The sequence below is a fragment of the Tenrec ecaudatus genome, chromosome 2, assembly GCF_050624435.1.
Source record: "Tenrec ecaudatus isolate mTenEca1 chromosome 2, mTenEca1.hap1, whole genome shotgun sequence".
Taxonomy (NCBI): domain Eukaryota; kingdom Metazoa; phylum Chordata; class Mammalia; order Afrosoricida; family Tenrecidae; genus Tenrec; species Tenrec ecaudatus.
This window is the reverse complement of record NC_134531.1, coordinates 218,726,625-218,749,606: the sequence shown is the minus strand read 5'-3', so window position 1 is coordinate 218,749,606 and position 22,982 is coordinate 218,726,625. Positions and strand designations below refer to the sequence as shown.

At 38.1% G+C, this 22,982-nt stretch overlaps 1 protein-coding gene across 2 annotated transcripts in view; it reads left to right on the top strand.

Moving 5' to 3' along the window:
* Positions 1 to 22,982, top strand: part of MORC3 (MORC family CW-type zinc finger 3) — a 54,684-nt gene that overhangs the window by 4,406 nt on the left and 27,296 nt on the right. For both annotated transcript variants that reach the window (XM_075542315.1, XM_075542316.1), the window contains exons 2-10: positions 7,072 to 7,144; positions 8,907 to 9,039; positions 9,917 to 10,131; positions 10,704 to 10,851; positions 12,566 to 12,716; positions 15,896 to 16,024; positions 16,214 to 16,333; positions 18,468 to 18,565; positions 22,184 to 22,288. In XM_075542315.1, coding sequence (XP_075398430.1) covers positions 7,072 to 7,144; positions 8,907 to 9,039; positions 9,917 to 10,131; positions 10,704 to 10,851; positions 12,566 to 12,716; positions 15,896 to 16,024; positions 16,214 to 16,333; positions 18,468 to 18,565; positions 22,184 to 22,288 — 1,172 coding nt within the window. The remainder of the gene's footprint in view (positions 1 to 7,071; positions 7,145 to 8,906; positions 9,040 to 9,916; positions 10,132 to 10,703; positions 10,852 to 12,565; positions 12,717 to 15,895; positions 16,025 to 16,213; positions 16,334 to 18,467; positions 18,566 to 22,183; positions 22,289 to 22,982) is intronic.

Sequence of the window (22,982 nt, the reverse complement as noted above, 5' to 3'; positions counted from 1 at the left end):
CTAATAGCTTGGCCTAAGGCTTCCAGTATTGTTGAGTAAGAGTGTTGATAGTGCTGGGTTCCCATTCGCAAGGGTAATGCTTTCAATGTCCCTGCTGGTCATAGGTTTTGCCTGTATGGCCTTTACTGTGTTGAGGAATTTCCCTTCTATCGCTATTTGTTGTTGTTTTTTTTTTTATCAGTAATGGGTGTTGGATATTGTCAAATGCCTTTTTTGTGTCGAGGACAGCAGATCATCAGACTTTTCTTCCCATGTACTACTAGGTGGAATTTTTTTTATTATTGTTGTTTGTTTGAAACTAGCCTATGTGCCACAAAACACATTGAAGTCAGTTTTAATTTTACTTTCCCTCCTTTTGTAACCTTTCAGATCAGTGTTTACGGGTGATAGGTGAGGAAACTGGAGGGTTACAGGGTAGCTACCAATCTTTAGTTTGGTAGTCGCTGCAAACTTTTTACCACAAACTGGCCACAAACACTTGTTAAATGTTCTTTCCTACAACTGAGTGAATTTGAAGATCCTATTATTTTTGTGAGTAGACTCAGGTATTATAATATTTAAAGCTCTATTATTTGTTCACTTCACAATTTAGGTCAAGCTCAGGCCTCAGAAACCTGTAGTGGGGAAAAGGAGTGAGTTGGTTTCTTCACTATTTTTACACTTTGATTCGCTTCCTCCTTACCCACTCCCACAGTTCTGTGGCTGGCTCTCCAAGGGGGCTGTGAGAGAGAGGAGAGCTAAATAAGCTACGTACGTTGTGAGTGGGCTTTGGTGGAGCAGACAGAGGTCTGTATACTGTATCTTTGGATGCTGTGGGCTATTTGGATGGAATCTCAGCTTCTAGACAATGTGTCTACCAGTCTCTGCTTTGGAGTAGGAGATGGCATGCTGCAGTTGGCCCAATCTGGTCTGCCATCAGAAGAATGCTATTTTGTGGTGTAAGAAAATTAACGTATATACTCGTGTATAAGCCGAGTTTTCCAGCACATTTTTAATGCAGTTTTTGTGGTAGAAATAAGTGCCTCGGGGGATATTCGGGTTGGCTTATACTCGAGTATATATGGTATGTGGGGGAAAAACTGTATTGAACATAGCTACACTCATTTGGGTATGATTATGAAAGATTGCATTCACAGAGATTTTAAATTTTGGTTTTTACCTCCGTGTTTCTAAGACACATGATTATTCCATTTGTTGTTCTAGAAATCCTACTGTGGAAGATGAGGCTCGTCTAGTGACAGATACTTAATACATACTCTTTACCTTCTGTTCTCCAGTGCTTACCTAATTTGTCTTTTTGTAGAGTTGTGGTTGTCAAGTGCTGTAGAGTTGGTTCCGCCTCATAGCAGCCAAAGCTTTACCCATGGATAAAAAAACACGGCACGGTCCTGCATCATCCTCACAACTGTTACGTTTGGACCCATAGTTGCAGCCATGGTGCCAGTTAATCTTATCAAGGGCCTTCTTTTTGCTCCCCAAATAAGCTGTCCTTTTCCAGGGACTATTCTTACAATATGCCCAAAGTGCCTGAAAAGACGTCTTGCCACCCTCACTTCTTCAGAGCATTCTGGCTGTACTTTTTCCCACACAAATTTGTTGGTTCTTCTGGCAGTTCATGCTACTTTTAACACTCTCTTCCAGCACCAAAATTTAAATGCATTAATGCTTCTGTCTTCCTTATTTATTGACCAGGTTTCACATTCATATGAAGCAGTTGAAAATATCCGGGCTTGGGTCAGGTGCACCTTTGTCTTCAAAGTGGCATCCTTGTTCTTCAACACTTTAAAGAGGTTTTGTGTATCAGATTTTGCCCAATTTTGTTACTCTTATTGTTGACATTATTGAATTTTATTGAATCCCATGGTCCTAGAAAACGATGGTTAGAAAATTTCCCCATCCTTTATGTACCTGGAATGCATACTGCAAACCACCTCTTCCCCCAGATTACATGGATAAGATTTACAGATGCTTTCTTGTTTACTTAGGACAAGGCCAGGTACCCCCAAAAAAGTCAAACTCAATGCCGGGAGGTCAGTTCTGACTTAGAATTACCCAGTGTGACAATAGAGCTGCTGCATAGGGCTTCCAAAGCGACCACCTTTCTCCTGCTGGTGGATTCAACCTAGAAACTGTTGGCTAACAGTTGAGCACTCTGAGCACTATGCCAGACACAGACCCTTCAAATTATCCATTGCCCAAACAGAAACAAGGGCTTGTTCCTCAAGTATTGATTAAGCTTCTTTTCTTCCCTCAAGTCCCTGGGCTTTGGTCCATCTTCAAGTAGTGTCAACACGCTGCCCTCTCTTAGAAAGGAAGTTGGCCTCGGGCTAAAACTGTCTCATCACCTCACCCTCTTCTTAAACCCCATTCTTCACACTTGTTTTTTCCTCAGCCTGGGTGTCTTCTAGAAAAGAAAAGCCCCTTTTGCCCCTCACCCTTGTGAAGCTTGCTGAACCCAAGGTTAGAGTATTGTCATACCTGTCTGATTAAAGCCATTCCCTGTCTAAGTCTGGATGTGTTTTCTTAATTGACATCTTTAATGCACAACCACTCTATTATTTTTTTTCTTTTCTCTGTATCTTTTCCATTTTCTCTGAAATGAATAATTGTTTTGTTTACTTAATTTCCCCGTTGTAAGTAGTGATGAGTCGGTTCTGACTTAAAGTGACCCTATTTTGTACCCCCCAAAACACAAACTCACTACTATCAAGTCAGTTCTGACTTGAAGCAACCCCAAAGGGCAGAGGAGAACTGTCACTTTGGATTTCCGAGGCTATAAATCTTTATGGGAGGTGAAAAACCTCATCTTTCTCCTCTGGAGCAACTGGTGTGTTTGAACTGCTGCCCTGTGGTTATCAGCCCAACACAGTCTACTATGCCACCAGCGCTCCTGGCTATTTATATACAACAGAAGGACACACTCCATCCTCACTGCAGCCACTTGTACCAAGATTGAGGGTCTTGCTCGTTTTTCACCATCTAGTCTATCAAGCATGACTGGTTTGCCCTGAAACATGTTCAAAGTATTGTGAGACAGATTCTCGTCATCCTTGCTTCTAAGGAACATTCTGACTACATCTAATGTAGACTTGTTCATTCTTCTGGTAGCTTATAGCATACTCACTATTGTTTGCTAACACCAAAATTCAAAAACATCTTCCTGTTTTCCTTATTCGTGTTCAGCTTTCATATGTCTATGAGGTAACTCCTGTAGTTACTGTTTCAGAACCCCCACAGGAACAGTTCTACTCTGCCCTATAGGATTCCTATGAGTCAGAACTCACTCAATGGCAATGAGAGATCCGCATTTCATGTGAACTTCAAGAAAAACTAGAAAATCGTTTCCAGATGTGTTCAAACACACCCAATATTTCGTCAGCTTCATTGGCTTAGTGGTGTTCTGGGGAGTTCACCATTCTTCTGGAACTGTCCTTCCCCTTTCATGTGTCTCTGTGTTCTTTGGGGTCTACTCCCTTGGCAGTCACAATAGCTTAGTGACTTATTAGTGTGGACTCTGGAGCCAGCCTGCCTAGGTTCAAATCCTGCTTGATAATTGGCTATGATACCTTCGGCATCCTCTTTGTATCTGGTGGAATCTGAAGGATGAGAATGATAGTTATTTCCATGACAACTGTTTTATTTTTGTTATTGTTAGTGATTACACATAGCCCTCAGTAGTAGTTTCTTGAGAAAGATGTACATGGGAAGAAAATATTGCCTGTCATTTTTTGAAAATATGTTTATTCTACTCTTGTTCCTTCTTAATACATAATTTGGCTGGTCTTTTCATTTTTAGTTAGAAATTATTTTCTTAAAAAATAAATTTAAAAAAATACTTTCTTTCACAATTTTGAAGACATCCTTTATTTTTTATTCCGTGTGTTGGGCACTTGGCCCAGAAATTCACGTCTTTCAGATCAGAAAAAGTGTATTTGTTTTTCTTTTTATGCTTTTCTTCCCCTTTGTCTCCCATTTACCTTCTCTTTTGCTTTCTTTTTCCTTCTGAAGGATTTTTCATCTTCTTACTCTTCTCGTTTTTTATTAGAATAGTGTTAATCTCATGATGTTTTTTAATGTTCTGTTCTGTAGTCAATGAAAGCTCTGCAGATCACAACAGAATATTGTCTATTGGATTCTGAGCCCCCTAGGATGGAAGGCGGTCCCACATTGTAGCTGCAACAGACTTGGCAGTGGTTCCATCTGTTATACATAGGGGCACCATGAGTTTGGAGCGACTGTATCCTTGACACTTTCTTGTGGGTTGTTTTAGTTTCTGATGGTAGACATTCTCAGATCTTTGGAGATGGTTACCTTTCCACTCACTTCTCTAAATGAGACACCAAAAGCTGACTGGAAACATGCTCATACCCCAAAATTATGCCGTTGAGTAGGTTTCCCTCTTCTGTCATCAAGATGGGGAAGGGCCCAGCTCTTTAACTGAAGGTACAGCAAAGAAATGTCACTCTCTGTAGACCCTTAAGGATGGAAATGCTTAATGGGTATGTTTAAAATAACTAAAATATTTCAAAAGTAACTTAGAAAATAAGAAAAACTAAAATAAGATGTTATTTAGAAAGGTCAGGCAGAATTAATGAAGAACCACATAGAACTTTGAGAATTCAGTTTTCCAGAGAGGCATTCTCTGTCCGGTCCCTTGCCTTGGCCTACATAATTCTGGCTGTTAAACCTTTTGGTAGGTTGATAGGGACTTAACGTATCTCCTCATTTCCTTTATTGACTTGCTGTTTTCATCATTGTCCCTGGACATTCAGAGCATGCCATTAGCCATCATCTTCTCCAGAGAACAGACCTCCAGTCATCAATAGGAGGGTGACCAAGGGTAATTCTAAGGGTGTCTAGGATGAAAGAACTAGGAGAATTTTATTTTGTTGCTGTTGTCAAAAACATATGCACCCAAACATGCACTAATCCCGCGATTTCTGTTACATAGCTTAGTGACTTGTCTTGTGTACTTGTTGAGTGTGTTGCCGTTCTCATCTTCCTTTTCGAACTTGCCCCTCCCCCATTACCCATAGGCTCATTTCTTCCTGCCTCAGCGTCCCAGCTAGCATTTTGCATTGCCACAGTTCATTTGATCCTGTATACTTCGCAGGAGGGCAGTGCCCAAGGTAGACATTTTTCATAAGTAAGCAAAACTTTTGTGTGGTGTAAAAAAGACTAGGGGATATTTTTGGTTTAAAGGTTAACTTAGGGCAGTGGGGTTTTTTTGGTTTGTTTTAAATCATTTTTTTTATTAGGGGCTCATACAACTCGTATCACAATCCATACATACGTCAATTGTGTAAAGCACTTTTGTACATTCATTGCCCTCAAACATTTGCTCTTCACTTAAGCCCCTGGCATCAGTTCCTTATCCCCCCTCCCTCATGAACCCTTGATAATTTATAAATTATTATTTTGTCTTATCTTACACTGTTCGACGTCTCCCTTCACCCACTTTTCTGTTGTCTGCCCCTCAGAGAGGAGATTATTTGTAGATCCCTGTAATTGGCTCCCCCTTTCCACCCCACCCTCCTCCTACCCTTCCTGTATCACCACTCTCACCACTGGTCCTGAAGGGATCATCTGCCTTGGATTCCCTGTGTTTCCAGTTCCTATCTGTAAGGTAGAAGTGAGCTCATGATGGGGGGGGGGGGTGGTGGTGGTTGCATTTAGGAACTAGAGGAAAGTTGTATGTTTCATCATTGCTACATTGTACCCTGACTGGCTCGTCTCTTCCCTGCGACCCTTCTGTAAAGGGATGTCCAGTTGCCTACAGATGTGTCTTGGGTCCCCACTCTGCACTCCCCCTCATTCACAATGATTTTTTGTTCTGATGATGCCTGATACTCTTTTCCCTTTGACGCCTCGTGGTCACACAGGCTGGTGTGCTTCTTCCATGTGGGCTTTGTTGCTTCTGAGCTAGATGGCCGCTTGCTTACCTTCAAGCCTTTAAGGTCCCAGACGCTATATCTTTTGATAGCCAGGCACCGTCAGCATTCTTTACCATATTTGCTTATTCACCCGCTTTGTCTTCAGCGATTGTGTCGGGAAGGTGAACATCATGGAATGCCAGTTTAATAGAACAAAGTGTTCTTGCATTGAGGGGATACTTGAGAAGAGGCCCAATGTCCATCAGGGCAGTGGTTTTTATATAGCCTAACTGGTACCAGGAAGTGTGGGTTCTATAGGAATTTTAATTTCTGCTCCACACTTTTTCCCCTTTTGATCAGGATTTAAAAAGTAAAATCCTAGGTCAAAATGTTCAGTAATGATAAGGAGGCACCTTCAGTTCCGATCTGATCGCAGAGGAGGCAGTGGTGTGCATGGCAATTAGCTGTCCATTTCGTTTCCTTCCTGTCCTGATTTTCTTTCCTCTGTTCTTGGTGAAAACAGAGTAATTGTAACTCACATGGCCTCTTCCAAGCTTTTATGCTGGGCCTGGAAAACCCTTCTTTAATTGCTTCTTTTTCTTTTCACATAGTAAGACATTTTATTTATTTGTCTTTATTCTAATATGAGGGGACTTTTTTGAAAGTTCAAGGCAAAAGATAAGTAAAGATAATGAAATTTTCCCACAAACTTTTGGGAGACTCCTTATATTTTTTTATAGTTAGAATTGAGTGTTTTTAAGTGAATCTTTTTAGACATTCTTATTTTTCATCCAGCCTTGTACCTTTGACTTCAAGGGCAACCCCAAACCAAACCCTCTGTCATGGAGTGTGTTCTAGCTCAGAGTCTGTTCTAGCTCAGAGTCTGTTCTAGCTCAGAGTAGTGACCTGATGCAGGTTTCCAGGACTATAAAATCTTCCTAGGAGTACACCGCTCATCTTACTCCTTCAGAACGCCTGGTAGTTTGAACCACTGGCCTTGCAGTTAGCTGAATTATGTGAGGAACAGCATCAGGATGGGAAGAAAACTCATTAGCAGTATAAGTAAGCCAATGTAATTCTTCCAATGGAGGAAGACTTATTAACCTGTAATAACTCAGGTACAGAGAATGATATTGGTTTCTGTTCTTTTCAGAAGTTAAACCTGGATTAATTTATATGAATCATTGGTTTGTTTCAGCTCTGCCCGAAGTTTTTACATACAAATTCTACTAGTCACACTTGGCCATTTAGTGCAGTTGCTGAATTGATAGGTATGTAAATTGGAATTTCATATCTCATTTCTTATTTGTTGCTTGCAATTGTAGTTTAAAAATATGGAAAAATTATATACAAATGTACTTAAAAAAACAAAGTAACATGTCTTGAATGATAACATTGTTGATGATCTAGCATAGCATCTATTCAAATTCCTGACCAGCCTTCCTTAGTACTATATGGATTTCATAGTGTCTAGGAGTTGATTTGCTCTAAACTCTCAAGGCATTTATATTAAAAAAAGTTTTATTCAAGTTATTAAAGAAATATGCCTATTGTAAAAAAATGTTTTTGTGTTTTAATAGCATAAATCCATGTATAACTTTCAGAGTGGATTCATTTTTTCTGGTATTAAAAGGAGTAATGTTAGACTTGTGTTAGTAAATTCTTGCTTTTCTGATATGGTTGATGATAGAGATATAAATTCACATTTTAATAGTGTTTAGGTAAAGAAAAGAGGTAAATTAGTAAGAAAATCTGTATTACGATGGAGCATGTTTTTGAATAGGGCTTATTTCCTACACATAATTATTTTTTTAAATTTAGGCCTATGTTTGAGAGACAGATAATAAAGGAAACTTACATTAATAGGAATTCTTAGGTATACTTTACATTCTCTATAATCAAGAAAGGGTCTTATCATAAATGATCAGGAAAGAGAGGGAACTTTTCAGTACATTTTTTTTGTATGGAAGTTACATTTTTGTAGGTGTCCCAGCTAACATTTGCTGTCGAGGTGTGGGGGTGGTTGTGTTACCCTGGAGTGGATCTGCTGCAGCATCACAGCTGTTCATGATCATTATTTTTTTTTATGGCAGTGTAAAAGAGCTACCCAACCTGGGCTTGTTGGTAAATGTCATATTGTAGCCCTAGGCTGGGATTAGAACAATTGAACATGTATGTCATGGTCCTCTGTGATGTAGCAAGTCTTTTAAATGTAGACTGTCTTATGGAAGGGTAGTGTGAGAACTATTATTTATATTAATATAAAGACTTCAAAAGATACCTCAAAAGGTATTTTCAGTCATTTATCCCCACTGTCATTGAGTTGATGCTGATTCATAGTGACCCTCATAGGACAGAGAAGACTGCCCCTTGGGGATTTTTGAGGTTATAGATTTTTACCAGAGTGGACAGCCTTGTCTTTCTCCCTCTTTATAGGTTTAGGGATATTTAAATGGATCTTCCATGGCCCACACATTGATTATATCAAGACTACTTTTCCAAATACTTTATTTTTCCCAATTTTTTTCTTTTTTGTGTTCCTTAAACTTGCTTATTCTGAGAGAAAACAAGTATGCTAAATGAGGATGGTAAAATGAGGGCAGGATGCAGAGATAATAGTAGAAGGGTGAAACTTTGGTTGTGTTACAAAGGACCAATTTGAAGACACGAGGAAGGCAAATCTTCATCTTTGTAGCAGTAGACCTGCTGTGTACCTTCCATGTCAACTTTCCCTGGGGCAGAAGATACCTTGCTTTCACCCTTCTCCCTTTACACTTGCTTAATATAGTAGATAATCAGCTTTGCTTATCATAGAGCATATGGAAGGTTTGGGAAAGGGTTAATTGTGTAATAGCTTTTGAATGATTATGGAACAGGATACAGTTAAAAGTTTTTAAATCTTAAAGAGTCCTTAATAATTTCAGTTTTTAAATTTTCTTTAAGGTGTTCTGTTGCATGTAAAAGGATTCTTGTGAACTAATTACTTTTCTTTAAATCAAAATAAAATTTCTTAGACAAACTTTTATTTCTTAGATAATGCTTATGATCCTGATGTGAATGCTAAACAGATATGGATTGACAAGACAGTAATAAATGGCCGTATATGCTTGACATTCACCGATAATGGGAATGGTATGACATCAGATAAATTACATAAAATGTTAAGGTATGTAAAACTGTCATACTTTTAAAAATGCGTGCTTTTACCGTAGTCAGGTTTTCATGTGTTCTACATGTATTCCTTTGTTTTTTAAAAACACTTAGTGCTATCCCTAAAGGGTGCTCTGTTTTCTAAGAAACAACTCAATTTTTTGCTAGTGTTGCATTATTACATATTAGGCGGTTGTCCCCATTCTTGTAGCCCTTGCATTATGTTTGGCTTGTTTTAAATTCCATCATTCCTTTAGAGATGCAGCACATTGATATCAGGCGATTGTATTGGAGTGTAAATTAGTTATAACCAGTTTTTCTAATAAACATTGTTTTTGCAGAGAGAATACTTTTAGAGAGACTCAGAAGATGAAGAGGCAGCATAAACCACAACGCTCTAGGGTTATAGAACAGACGGTCAGTGTGAGCCTAAAATCTCAAAAGCCTATGTGCCTGAAATGGAAATTAAGCTATATGGTATATGGTATAGGTAGAGGGTGAGGGAGCGTTTGGGAGCCAAGGGCAGTTAGGCCACACAGTAGGTATGTGTCCAACAAGGTAATGACTCACACTTAGAGAAAGATAGATGAGGCGAAATCTCAAGTTCTCTGGATTTCAAATGATTACCCAGCCCTTTAACTAAGGCTTGTCAGGCAACAAGATACTGTGTTAGGACATGTAATCTTTATGTCCCTATCATGTAAATTTGATGATTTTTCATCTCAGAGATTGGAAACACATCCAGATAGATTAGTTTTTCCAAGATGATTCACAGGATGGATGAGACCAGCATTTTAGCCCAGGCTTTTTTCTTGGCATTATGGTTTTAAAAAAGCAAACCAACCCACCAAACTAAAGCACATACCTGACAGTTACCTTTTTTTTCTTTTTAGCTTTGGCTTCAGTGACAAAGTCACCATGAATGGTCATGTCCCAGTTGGATTGTATGGAAATGGCTTCAAATCGGGTTCAATGCGTTTGGGAAAAGATGCAATTGTTTTCACAAAAAATGGAGAAAGCATGAGCGTGGGTTTCTTGTCTCAGACCTACTTGGAAGTAATTAAAGCAGAGCATGTTGTTGTTCCAATAGTGGCATTCAACAATCACCATATCCTTTTGGTTTTGCAATAGAAACTACACAACCGTGAAATGCTGACCATTTGACCCTTCTGCTTTCCTCTGAATCCTTGTGTGTTTGGTTAAGAAATCATACCTTCCATTCCAGCTCTAGCCTATGTCAGCTAGCTGGATTTACCCTTACGAGGGAAGCTAAGTGGTTGTTCCTTTCATTCAAATTAGCATTTTGATTCCCAAAGTGCTTAACTTAAAGTAGCTCTATTTTATGTTGAATCTCCCTAAGTGCTCCTCTTGATTTCAGGCTTATTGTAGTCTAGAAAAATTTTAAAATTTTGTTCTGGCTGGAAAATTTAGTGACCATTGAAAGCAAGGTATATTTAGGAAAATGCCTTCTGTATAAATAGCATCCAATTATTGAGAACTATTAAATTAGAAATAATCATAAGCTTGCTAGTGTTTTATCCTTTGTGATTCATTTAAAGTTGAACTGACATTTAAAAACAAAGCAAATAATGGAGGAAATCTTTTCTTTTAATTAGACTGCTTCCATATTGCAATTGTAAAAAATACGTCAATAGTTTTAGTCTTTAACTTGGGATATACGACAGATGATTAATTTAACAGAATCCAAAGCAAGCCTTGCTGCAATTCTGGAACATTCTCTCTTTTCTACGGAGCAGAAATTATTGGCAGAACTCGATGCTATTATGGGTAAGAAGGGGACAAGGATCATCATCTGGAATCTTAGAAGGTAATTGTAATGCTCAGCTAGTTGTTGATAAGTCATGTGTAAAGATGGTTTTCTTGAGTCCATCCAATGTTACATAGAGCTGAAATGCTTTAGAGGATACTCATCTTGTGGCCTAGTTAATGATTTGTTTTTCCCAGGTATTTATTATAGTCACTTTGCTAAAAGTAAATTTCCTATCCTTGCCATACAGTGGCCTTTATCACTTTAGGCTCTCCTTGCTTGGTAAAGCCCTCTGTAGCCATGACTGAAAGCTAAGCATGAAGTAGAGCAACCTTTGGGACACATTGGTTATGTGCATGGCCGCTAACTGAAAGGTTGGTGCTTTGAGCCCAACCCACCTGGTGACTGCAGGAGAAACACCTGGACATTTGTTTCCGTAAAGATTACAGTCTAGAAAACAGGGAGCTCTACCCCGTTACATGGAGCTGCTGCTCTGAGTTGAAATCAACTGGGTGGCACCCAGCTTAAGGAAGCATGATTTAGCACCTGAAGATGATGACATTTTTGTTTTGCTAAAATTTGTGATCTTTTATCTTGTGAGGATAAAATTTTTTATGAAAATACGTTTTTTAATTTAAGATTAAGGTTGTTATGTAATATGATGAGATAAAAGACATGGAACCACAAGAAAAAAGCAAACGTAGTGGTGAGCCTGAAACTTTAGAGTGCATTGCTAACCTCTGGGATTCTTTTTTTTTCCTTGCCCCTCCTCTTCCTGATGGTATGTTGTGTTGTTTTAATTAAACTTTCTGACATTGTAGATTCACACGTAATTAGAAGAACTAATACAATTAAGTAAGAAATAATACAGAGGGGGCTGCAGAGAAGAAAAGAGGAGCTGATCCCAAGGGTTCAATAGAAAGTAAATGTCTAGAATAGAACACTGGCAATCTATTATGCACGAATATGTCTGATACAATTGATGTATGGATTGTAACAAGAGTGTAAGACTCCCCAATAAAATGATCTTTTAATGAAAAAAAGAAAAGATAATACGGGTATTTTGTTTATCTATTATCCAATTCATCCTAGTGGTTACATTCTGCAAAACGATAGTGTAATGTCTCAGCCAGGATACTGACATTGCTGTAGTCAAGCTCTAGAATATTTTCACCACTGCAAGATCCCTGCTTGCTTCTTTCTATAACTTTGTTAAAGACTTTGCATAGATGTCATATAAATGGAACCATACAGTATGAATAAAAATCTTTTGGGATTTGCTTTCTTCCCTCAGCTTACAAGTCTGGAGGTGTCCATCCAGGTTGTTGCAGGTTATCCACAGTTAGTTTGAGTGAGCATTGCATTGTATCATGGTCCACAGTTTGGTCAACCCTTCTGCTGGTTTCCAGTTTTTGCCTATTGTAAATGAAGCTATGTAGACATTCTTCTATATAGGTTTTTGTAGGATAATAGTTTTCATTTGTGGTATGGAGATATATGCCCAGGAGTGTAGTGGTTAGCTGGTAGCCTGTTTGCCAGTTTCATTTTTTTAAGTACCTGTTGTCCAGAGTAGCTGTACCATTTCATACTCTCACTGTCTTGTATGAGTGATCTGTTTTTGCCTTGCTTTGGAAGCCTCCCCTTTTCTTTTCCTAGCTCCTGACTCCTCCCACATTATATGGAGGCTTTTTTTGTTTTAGTTTTTGACTACTTACAGTATTTGCATGCTTATCTTGGTCTGAGTTAAATTTTAACTCCATAAATTATTTTACAGCTATAAAAATGGAGCAACAGAATTTGATTTTGATAAGGATAAATATGACATCAGAATTCCTGAGGATTTAGATGACACTTCAGTGAAGAAAGGGTACAAGAAGCAAGAAAGGATGGATCAAATTGCCCCGGAGAGTGACTACTCCCTCAGGGTATGTATTCAGGTTCCATGTGCAAGTGTGAAAAACCATCATCCAGTGAATTCCTAGTAGAGTTTTTTTATCTGCATGGCTTATAAATGCTGCTGGACTCTGTGAATCTCATAGGCAAACCAGTTTACTAAGCTTTTTGTGAATGCACTGGTTGTTTAATTTGAGAAACCTTTTTCTTGTAGTTTCAAGGTCATTGGGTCTAATAGTGCTTGTTCTTTTACTAGGTGGTTGAGTTGTTTGAATTGGGAATACTGGAATCAGTTATATAATTGTGTGATAAATGTATTTTTGATACTGTTGCCAGCTGTCGGGGTCTGTTTTAGTCAAAGACAGACCAAGTTGATTCAAGAAATTTTAAGTTTATTCTTGTGAGCACTGACTGAAGGAAACAGTTGGGTTCGAGCAAATTATATACCTTAAACTATTTGACAAGGAACAAGCTTTGCAATACTTCCAGGAGGTAATTGACAGGTTTATAGTGATAGAGGATTTTAAAGTAATGGGACAAAAAGGAGCAAGTTTCACAGGAAAACAGTTTACATTTCCCCAAGAGATTATCAGACCATTATTGATACCTTTAGTATCACCCCAAAGGTATCGAAATAACCCTGCTTTCTTTTTCCTGCATCTGAGCATCCTTGAATGATTAACAGGGTTTGCACAAGCCCAGGCCTTGAATAAATACCACCTTTAAAAGGAATTTTTTTTTTACTATAAGGGAGAGGGTTGTTACACTGTTATCTCTTTTAACAAACTAAATCTCAACCCACCAAATCCCAAACTATGTTACATTTCCAGTGTTTGATTAATAGGAGTCTAACTCTTTCACCCCTCTTATCAATATGACCTTAGAAATGATTTTATCTTTTAGATTAAAGGACATGAGTTTCTTGGTCACTTAGTGAAAATGTGATACTAATATTTCACTTCATTTTATGTCCTAAAATTAATTACCCTGTTATTAAAAGCTGGAGATAAATTTGGTATACAAGTTTGGCTTATGAATTTTTCTGAGGTCCTGGCAATTACAGTGACAATTGCTGTTCTAAAACTGTCACTGTGTTCTTCTTGCTTGATGCTTAGCTACTTAGGAAATCTCCCTCAAATAAGAAACTGGTCCAAAGGGTGCCAGAGCAGATGATAGATTTTTAGTCCACTGTGAAGTGCAGAAAAGGACTCCTGGTGGCGTAGTGGTTATGCGTTGGGCTGTGATCTGAAAGGTCAGCAGTTTGAAGCTACCATGCTGCTCATCAGGAGAAAGATGAGGCTTTCTACTCCCATAAATAATTGTAGTTGCGGAAATTCACAGTGGAAGTTCTACCCTGTCCTATAAGCTTCTGTTGCATGGCAATGAGTTAGTTAAGGCAGTGCAGAGTATTTTAAGATTAATGAATTTGAGAAGTAACAAAGTACCTTTCTTTTGAAATCAAGAAAATAAGGAAAATGTTCAGGTTTTAGTTTTGTGTTGAACCTTTCTCCTATTGTGTTAGTCCAGGTGGACTAGAGAAACAAATTCATAGACACTCGTGTATAAGAGAGACTTTGCATAAAAGAGTAATTGGATATTAAGAAAACATCCCAGCGCGGTCCAAATAAAGTTCATAAGTCCGATATTAGCCCATATGTCCATACCAGTCTGTAAATTCTTCTATAGATTCATACAACACATGCAGTGATGCTGAATGCAGGAAGATCAGAGACCAGTGGGTGGAAAACCTTGTGCATCCAGTGGCCGTGGAAGCATCTTAATGCTGGTGTGGGTCTCCATGTGGCTCCTCCAGCTCCAAGGCTCTGGCTGTCATCAGCATAGCTCGTGGCTTGTCAACAGGAATGTCTTCCAGGGAGGCGAAGCAGAGAAGAGTGTATCTGGCCTCCAGTGAGCTATTTCCTAAGTGACTCCAAAAGAGGTCATCAAGCTGGACAGGATAAACTCCACCTCTTCACTCTTAATAGTCTCAAGTTGATACCAGACTATGTTAACTAATACACCTATCCTTTCTGGACTGTTAAAATGTATTTCCTGAAGAATGCTCTCATAACATTGGGGCAGTGCCAGAAAAAGAATAATTTAAAATATTTTAGAGCACTTAAGATTGGTCAAACTAATAAGGTATCGCCTTTCATAAGAGTTGAAAACACATTCTGATGCCTGTTGATTGTACCAACTATTTTCAAAAACATGTTCTTTAGTCAGTATAAGACCTGGTGCATTATTTAAATCTTTTTCTTGAACAAGTGTGTATAATATTCTCTTCTGGTCATATTACATAATTCTGATTATTTTTACATAATGAAATTCATTTAAAAATAAAATCCATTATTTTTGCATTGAGGTAGGTAGTTTATTGTGCCAACCTGGCCAATAAACACATGTGGGGTTCATTGAAGGGCGGAGGGATAAATGGCTCGGTGAGCCTTGCTTTTCGAGTTCTTGGGTCTCTTGCTTTCTGATGTTTGGACCAGGGGGCAGCCAGTTCCCTGCTTTAGCTGGCAAGGCTCACTAACTGCAAGACATGGACCTACCCCGATGCAGCCCTGGGCATGTGAAGACCCCTGCCAGCGCTGAGATGTTTATGCATTCCCTGACTTTGCTTTCCTCCTGCAGTTGGCATCATTGCGTCTGTTTTGTGAGATGGAGGAGGACTTTGGTGATCGGTTTTGGACATATGGGTTAATGGCTTAATGTTGGACTTGTGGGCTTGAGCAGCACTGGGTTGGGATGTTTTCTTGATGTGCACTTAACCTTTATATAACACTCTCTCTTATACATGAGTTTCTGTGGATTTGTTTCTATAAATACCCAGACTAACACAGCTTTTTAAAGTCAGAATAATTATGTGCTCAACAGAAAAGTCTAAAAATGTAATGCTTTTTGTGTATACATTTAAAAAAAATTGAGATCATGATGTTTTGCATACTGTTTTGTAATCTTTTTCATTCAGTAATTTATCAACATGTGTATATAGATCAATAGATTTGTTATCTCTAACATGTTTATTGTATTAGGAGAAAATAATTAAATCAGAATACGGAATACAACTTCATAGTCTACTTTACTTTAAAAAGGGGTTAGTGGGTTCTTTATGAAGCCAGGAGTATTTCTTTTTGTTGAAATTTCTGGCTAGTCTTGAACACATCTGTTGCTATTTGGAAAGGACAAATATTGTCTGTCTTTGCAGGCCTACTGCAGTATATTATATCTAAAGCCAAGAATGCAGATTGTCTTACGTGGACAGAAAGTGAAAACACAGCTAGTTTCGAAGAGTCTTGCTTACATTGAACGAGATGTTTATCGACCCAAATTTTTGGTATCCTTTGTTTGGTACTGTTAGAGCGGTACACTGGCAACTCAGGCTTATCCCCTGGCCTCTCCTTAAATGGGTTCTTATCCTCCAAATCTGTCATTCTTTGTGTGCTTTGGACTTGGTAAATTTTGAAATAGAAAATATGTGTTCAAGGGGAAGTGGTATGTTCAGAATTTTCCTTAACATTTTAAGACTAGAACAGTGAGAATTACATTTGGATTCAACTGCAGAAATAAAGATCATTATGGGATTATGATGTATCACAGAAACAGACTTATCAAAGCTTATGAAAAAGTTGGATGCCAGCTAAAGGTAAGCCTTTTATTTACAAAGATGTGTGTATTTTACAAAAGATGTCTATAACTAGGTCATTGTATTTTTTGCATTTCCATCTCTTCGTTTGTTGGCACAGCACTTGAACTTTTGTACTTCTCATTTGACCCCATCCTTATTTCGCCAGGGAGGAAATTCAGATATCATAAGGAACTGAATGTGGATCTCAGACACAGATGTAGGTTTTATCACTCTCTGAATAAAATTGACTGTTTTAACTAGTGCTGGCGCAAGCAGCCTGAAATATAATATCTGACAGATGATTTACTTTTTTGGAAATTAGTTCCTAAATAATGTTATTGCCTCTTCCAAAACCACTCCCACTGTGCTACATTTACTTTTGCATGTTCAGAACTGTCCACCCTGCCAACCTGTTTGTATCCTTTACGTGGTCTCAAAGAGAGGATTTTTGGGGGGGTGGGGATAGGGTTGGGGTGGGGAATAGGTAGGTGGGGAAGCCTGTTTTAAGAAATAGTGGTAATTTCTGATTGGTTTTAACCGTAGGTGTAAAAATTTTTGTCTTATAGTTCTTTGGTTTTTGTCCATGTTATTTCATTCTAAGTTCTTTGAAGAATAATGTGTGAGCAATGCATTTAACCACAGTGTTGGCTGATCTTTAGCACTGCTCAGTTGGGTTATGGTGCTGCTTCATTTACTGTACATGACATGAACCCAGAAAATAGCATTTGCACAAAAATCAGTGAAGTTTGGAGGCTCTTCATTATAATCACAAATTTTAGTCAAAACAAATCCATCTTGCAGAAGTATTCTACAATGTGCTATTTGACTTTACTGAATTTCACTGACAGTTAGAAATGCATTTTTTGTTAATTGCCTTATTCCCCAAGTGCTTTGGGAATTCAAAGTAAATAATGCTGTGAATAATGTATACTCTTTTCTATCCCTTATGAGTCTTACATTTAGGCAAGGTATTTAGGCAACCCATTTTTCTGACCAGTATTTGCTGGTTAAGCTGGTAAAAAAATAGCTTTTGACTCCGTTTTAGTGTTTTTCAGAAGATGAATTGGGCCTAGTGTCACATGCACTAGATTCAGTAAGCATTTGCTCAAGTGTCAAATGACTGGTAAATTTGTTGTATTGATTAGATAGGACAGGAAGATAATAAGATACAGAGCATGCCCTCGGAGAGCCGCTGAGTGAGGGAAATCGGGAACACCCTTGGAGCGTTAGAAAAGGCTTTACTGAGAAGTGGCGTTTGAAACGAGTCTGTTGATTTTACTCTGTCGGAAAATCTGGAGAGCACTTTGCATCTAAAGGACGAAAGTCAACACAGAGGGAGGGGGAGGGAAGCAAGGGAGGGGGAGACATTTGCTACAACTGGACCACATGGAACAGGAGTGGAAGGGAGAGAGACAAGGCTGCAAAGGTAGAAAGGATCCACACCTTGGAGAGACCATATTCCCTCATCATTTGTATGATGGCCGTAGTAGAGCAGGATCGTGATGAGATTTGCATAGCTTGGTTTGTAGTTGTGTTTATGAAAAGTTTTATTAAAACTTGCATATTCTTGCATGCTATTTTTCTTTTTATATATACCTAAACTTTGAAACATTGCTATTGTGAACAAAATGCATTTGTTCATTATTTCTAGATAGTTTTAATATAATACATGCTGAGTGTAATATTTTGATAGCAGAATTTTAAAAAACGGTCTTAGGTTTTATTTTATTGCCATTAACAACTATATAAATAGCAACATTTATCTTGTAAACTTAGGAAATACTGTGTATCGGAGCCTTTACTGGGCACCATGGATGTTAAGACGGATCCATTGTGGTTTTTAACCTCCAAGAAATGTCCTCTTAGTATGTGTAGTCTCTTTTCCCTTTCAAGGGATAATAGTTGCTTAAATGGATATTTGTTCATCAGGAATGGTTTTTGAGGAAGATCTTAGTATATTTTAGTGTTAACTCTCAGAAGAGATTCTGTCTAGCCTTTCAGTCTAAATTTCATTCTAAATTTAATTACTTAAAGTAATCAAATGAAATAAAATAGAACAAAATATCTTACAGGAATTATAAATTTTTATGTGTTATTTTGTGTATCATATCTTGTGCTTAAAATGCATCTTTTTACTGTGTTTTGTTTTCAGGCAAATAACATGGGTGTTGGAGTAGTTGGAATTATAGAGTGTAATTTCCTAAAGCCAACTCATAATAAACAAGATTTTGACTATACTAATGAATATAGGTATGTTCTTATATGCCCTGTTGACTTTGTTTTAAAATTTCTTTGGAAATACTTTTCGTAAGTTTTCTAAGTTTAGTTTTTTGCTTCTTGTGGATATTTTTATGTTTTAATCATGAAAACAGTACACCTGTTCCTTTTATTTACCACGTAATTAAAAAAATCACTTTACTGGGGGCTGTACAACTGTTATCACAATCCATCCATCCATCCATTGTGTCAAGCACCTTTATACATTTGTTGCCCTCCTCATTCTCAAAACATTTGCTTTCTACTTGAGCCCTTGGTATCAGCTCATTTTTCCCCTCCTTCCCCCACTTTCCCTCCCTCACAAACGCTTAATGATATATAAATTATCATTATTTTGTCACATCTTACACTGTCCAGTGTCTTCCTTTACCCACTTTTCTGTTGTCCGCCCTCCAGGGAGGAGGTCACATGTAGATCCTTGTAATCGGTTCTCCCTTTCTACCCCACCTTCCCTCCACCCTCCCAGTATTGCCACTCTCACCACTGGTCTTAAAGGGATCATCTGTCCTGGATTCCCTGTGTTTCCAGTTCCTATCTATTACCAGTGTACATCCTCTGGTATAGCCAGATTTGTGAGGCAGAATTGGAAGCATGATAGTGTGTGTGTGTGTGTGTGTGTGTGTGTGTGTGTGTGTGTGTGTAAGCATTTAAGAACTAGAGGAAAGTTGTATGTTTCATTGTTGCTACACTGTACCCTGACTGGCTCGTCTCCTCCTTGCAACCCTTCTGTAAGGGGATGTCCAGTTGCCTACAGATGGGCTTTGGGTCCCCAGTCTACACTCCCTCTCCTTCACAATGATGATTTTTTTGTTCTTTGATGCCTGATCCCTTTGACACCTCGTGAACTCACAGGCTGGTGTGCTTCTTCCATGTGGGCTTTGTTGCTTCTGAGTTAGATGGCTGCCTGTTTACCTTCAAGCCTTCAAGACTCCAGATGAGTTAGCATGTAATTAAGGACCAATTGTGTTGTTTTGTTGTACTCTGAATTGGAACCGATTCTGTGACAATAATAACACCAAACATGCCTATAGTTAGGAGCCATGCGTGGTGGTACAGAGTTTAAGTACACTGGACTGCTAACTGAAAGGTTGGCTATTTGGACACAAGAGTCACTGAGTACACCTATTCTTAACTTATTGACATGGTTACATTCCAAAGACCAGTTAGGTGAAAATTGACATTATGTGATAATAGAGGATAACTACATCATCATTTTACTGCCAGATTGCATCTCTCTTTATATAACTGGCAAACTACCAGGCTTCATGGCCCAACCAAGTTGACCCTTGCCTCATTTGTCACAACCAGCATTACTCTCAGCTTGCACCAGGGTTTGTTGCTGCTGTTTTTATCCGTGTTTGTTGTAAGGAAATAGTAAACTTTTTATTGCAGTAAAACTAAAATGTCGGATGAGGTAGAGCTGTGAGGAGTGCTATGTAATAGAACTATCAGAAATGGGTTAGTAATGAGCTTGCATAGAAACCACACTTAACCTTTACCTTCTTCCATCCTAAGGTATTGCTTCTACTCCATCACAAATTTTGTTTTCCACACTGTCTTTAGTAAGGATTTATTGGGACGCATGTAATGTAGAATACGTTCCTGATTTCTAGATGTATAACCTTTTTTTTATGTAAACAAACTTTGTTCTAAGATAGGAACTTAAGATAGTGTATAGTCCTCCAGAAAGAATACAGCTTTGAAAACTTGTGGGAAAGTTACTCTATCCTATAGGAGCTCTGTAAGTTGGAATAAATTAGAGGGCAACAGGTATTTTTACGTGTATGTGCGCCAATGGGGGGTGGTGGCGGCTTGTGGTGTCAAGAGCAAAAATAAATATGAGTTGAGGGGGAGCTTGACAGTAGACTCATTAAAGTTGATAGTTATGGTAAATAATAGTATCTACCAGAGAGTAAAATTAATCCTGAATTTTATTTCAAACTTTGTTTTAACTAGAAGGTTACATTGAGTCTGTGCTTACGAGAGGGTACCCCCTAAAACCTGGAATTTCTTTCAAAGCTATGTGTTTACATTTTTTTATAAAACAGTCATATCACCTTCAAAGTATTCTCCATTACACTTAATATATTTGTCAAATCTGTGATTCCATTCTTGGAACCATTTGTCAAACTCTTCTGTTTGGATGGCTGGCAGCACCTCCCTCGTTTTTTGATTTTTTTTCTCCACCTGTTCAATGTCTTCAACTCGCTGCCCTTTCATTCCTTTCTTCATTCACAGAAGTCAGGGCGAGGTCAGGCGCTTGGGGCAAGAGAGACATGCTGATATTTTCCCACAAAACTGGTGCACTGAGATAGCTACATGAGCCAGCTGCATTGTCGTGGTGGCAAAACCAGTCGCCCATCTGCCACAAATCATGCCTTTTTTGTTGCACACTGTTTGGCAATTCTTTCAGAACCTCTCAGTGGAAAGCTTGACTAACAGTCTGTCCTGGAGGAACAAATGCCAAATGCACTATAAGTTGACATCCACTCGGGAAGTTGATGGATGTCCAGAATAAAGTCATCAATCGACATTTCACCTTTTTTGAATTGAGAAAACCACTCATACTTGAGCTTTTCCCATAGTCCTGTCCTTGTAAATTGTGTTCCACATTGCAACAGGTTCTGCGGTTTTTTTCTCAAGCAGGAACAAAATTTCATAGCTGCATGGTATTCTCTTAAATCTTCCATCACAAAAAATGAGGTTTGAGCAAAACTGCTTTTACGAAAAAATTCACTCTGACCAGAGAATCTTCCCAGGCAACGCCACTGGGTTCACTAACTCAGAGGGAGTTGTTGGATGCTTACCTAAAATTCGTACTACAGGGGTTTTTTGGGGGGGTTCTCCCGTATATTTAGTTCATTAACAAATGACTAATCAGTTAATTGTGATTTTAGTTGTATTTATTTTAACCAGCCCCATTACATTTAATTTTTATTAATATTCCATTTTGGGCAAAATCTAATTGTGGGGCAGAGTTTAAATTACATGAAACCATTAGCTTTGTAACTGTCTCTCACTGTGATCTCATGTGTCATAGTGTAACTCCTACTCTGACTCATTATGATCTCATATGTCATAGTATAACTCCATAGGATTTTCAATGGCCAATGTTTTTAGTAGTAGGTAGCCATGCCTTTCTTCCAAGTTACCTCTGAGACACAATGAATTTCCAACATTTTTGATTAACAACTGAGTGTGTTAACCGTTTTTACCAGTTGCTGGTAATGATTGTTTACTAAAAATTTGAGTTTTATTATGAGTTGAAACGGGAAAGTTCACTAGCTGGGGTGAAATGTAGACTATGGTTTTTGCCCATTATTGGTCTATACTATACTTAACCAAGAACCGAAAGATGTACCATTTTGTATCATATTTTCTAGATGATCTTGGCCCTGCTTCAGGAACTTATAAAGGCACTGACAGAAAATTAGCATTACTTTTGGGTGTTCTTTATTAACTACATTGATCCTCCTCCCCTTAGTGCATCTTATGACTAATACTAGATTGTTTTTGCTTTCTCTTGTATTCTGCAAAGATTTAATCCTTACCTTTTTCTTTTCTTGAATTTTTCTAATTTACCTTTTTAAGGCTTACAATAACAGCACTAGGAGATAAACTTAATGATTATTGGAACGAAATGAAAGTGAAGAAAAATTCAGAATATCATCTAAATTTGCCAGTTGAAGATATACAGTAAGTATATTAAAAAGGAAGGCTCATTATGCTATCACGATACAGTGATTTCACATTGTTTCACTTACCATAAGCCAGAACCACTGTATCCCAAAAGTAAATGTAAGTATGTCCATATGTATACACATAAGGGGTTCTTAAAAACAGCATTTACTGATATGAGTAATGCATGGTGAGATAATTTTCTTTTTAAGACAATGCTAGGTTTGAATCACTAAATTGATTTCACAGTCCACTAATGAATGGCATCCCATAATTTGGGAAAGATTGGTTTTGTATAATGACTGGAATAATAATTCTGAAGCCAAACTTGAGAATCTAGTTCTGCTGTAGTTGCTATGTGACATTGAGCTACTTGGCCTCTCTTAAGTTCCCATTTCCTCACGTGTAAAATGCAACATCAGTGGTTCTCACGACATTCCAAAGTTGTGAGAATTAAAATGATGTGATGATACCTAGCAAGCACTTTCGTAGTACATTGTAACAGTCCTATGGATGATTGGATCTGTAGAAATATAATACAAGTGTGTACTGATAAAGAGAAAGATTGTCCAAGATATCTTAAGTGGACAAAATAAGCTACAGTTCAATATAATCGTCCCATTGCATTTTAAACAAGTATCCATATGCATAGTGTTAGTCGCTAGGAACAAGCCATTAATTTTTACTTCATAACCATTTGACTTGTTTGAAT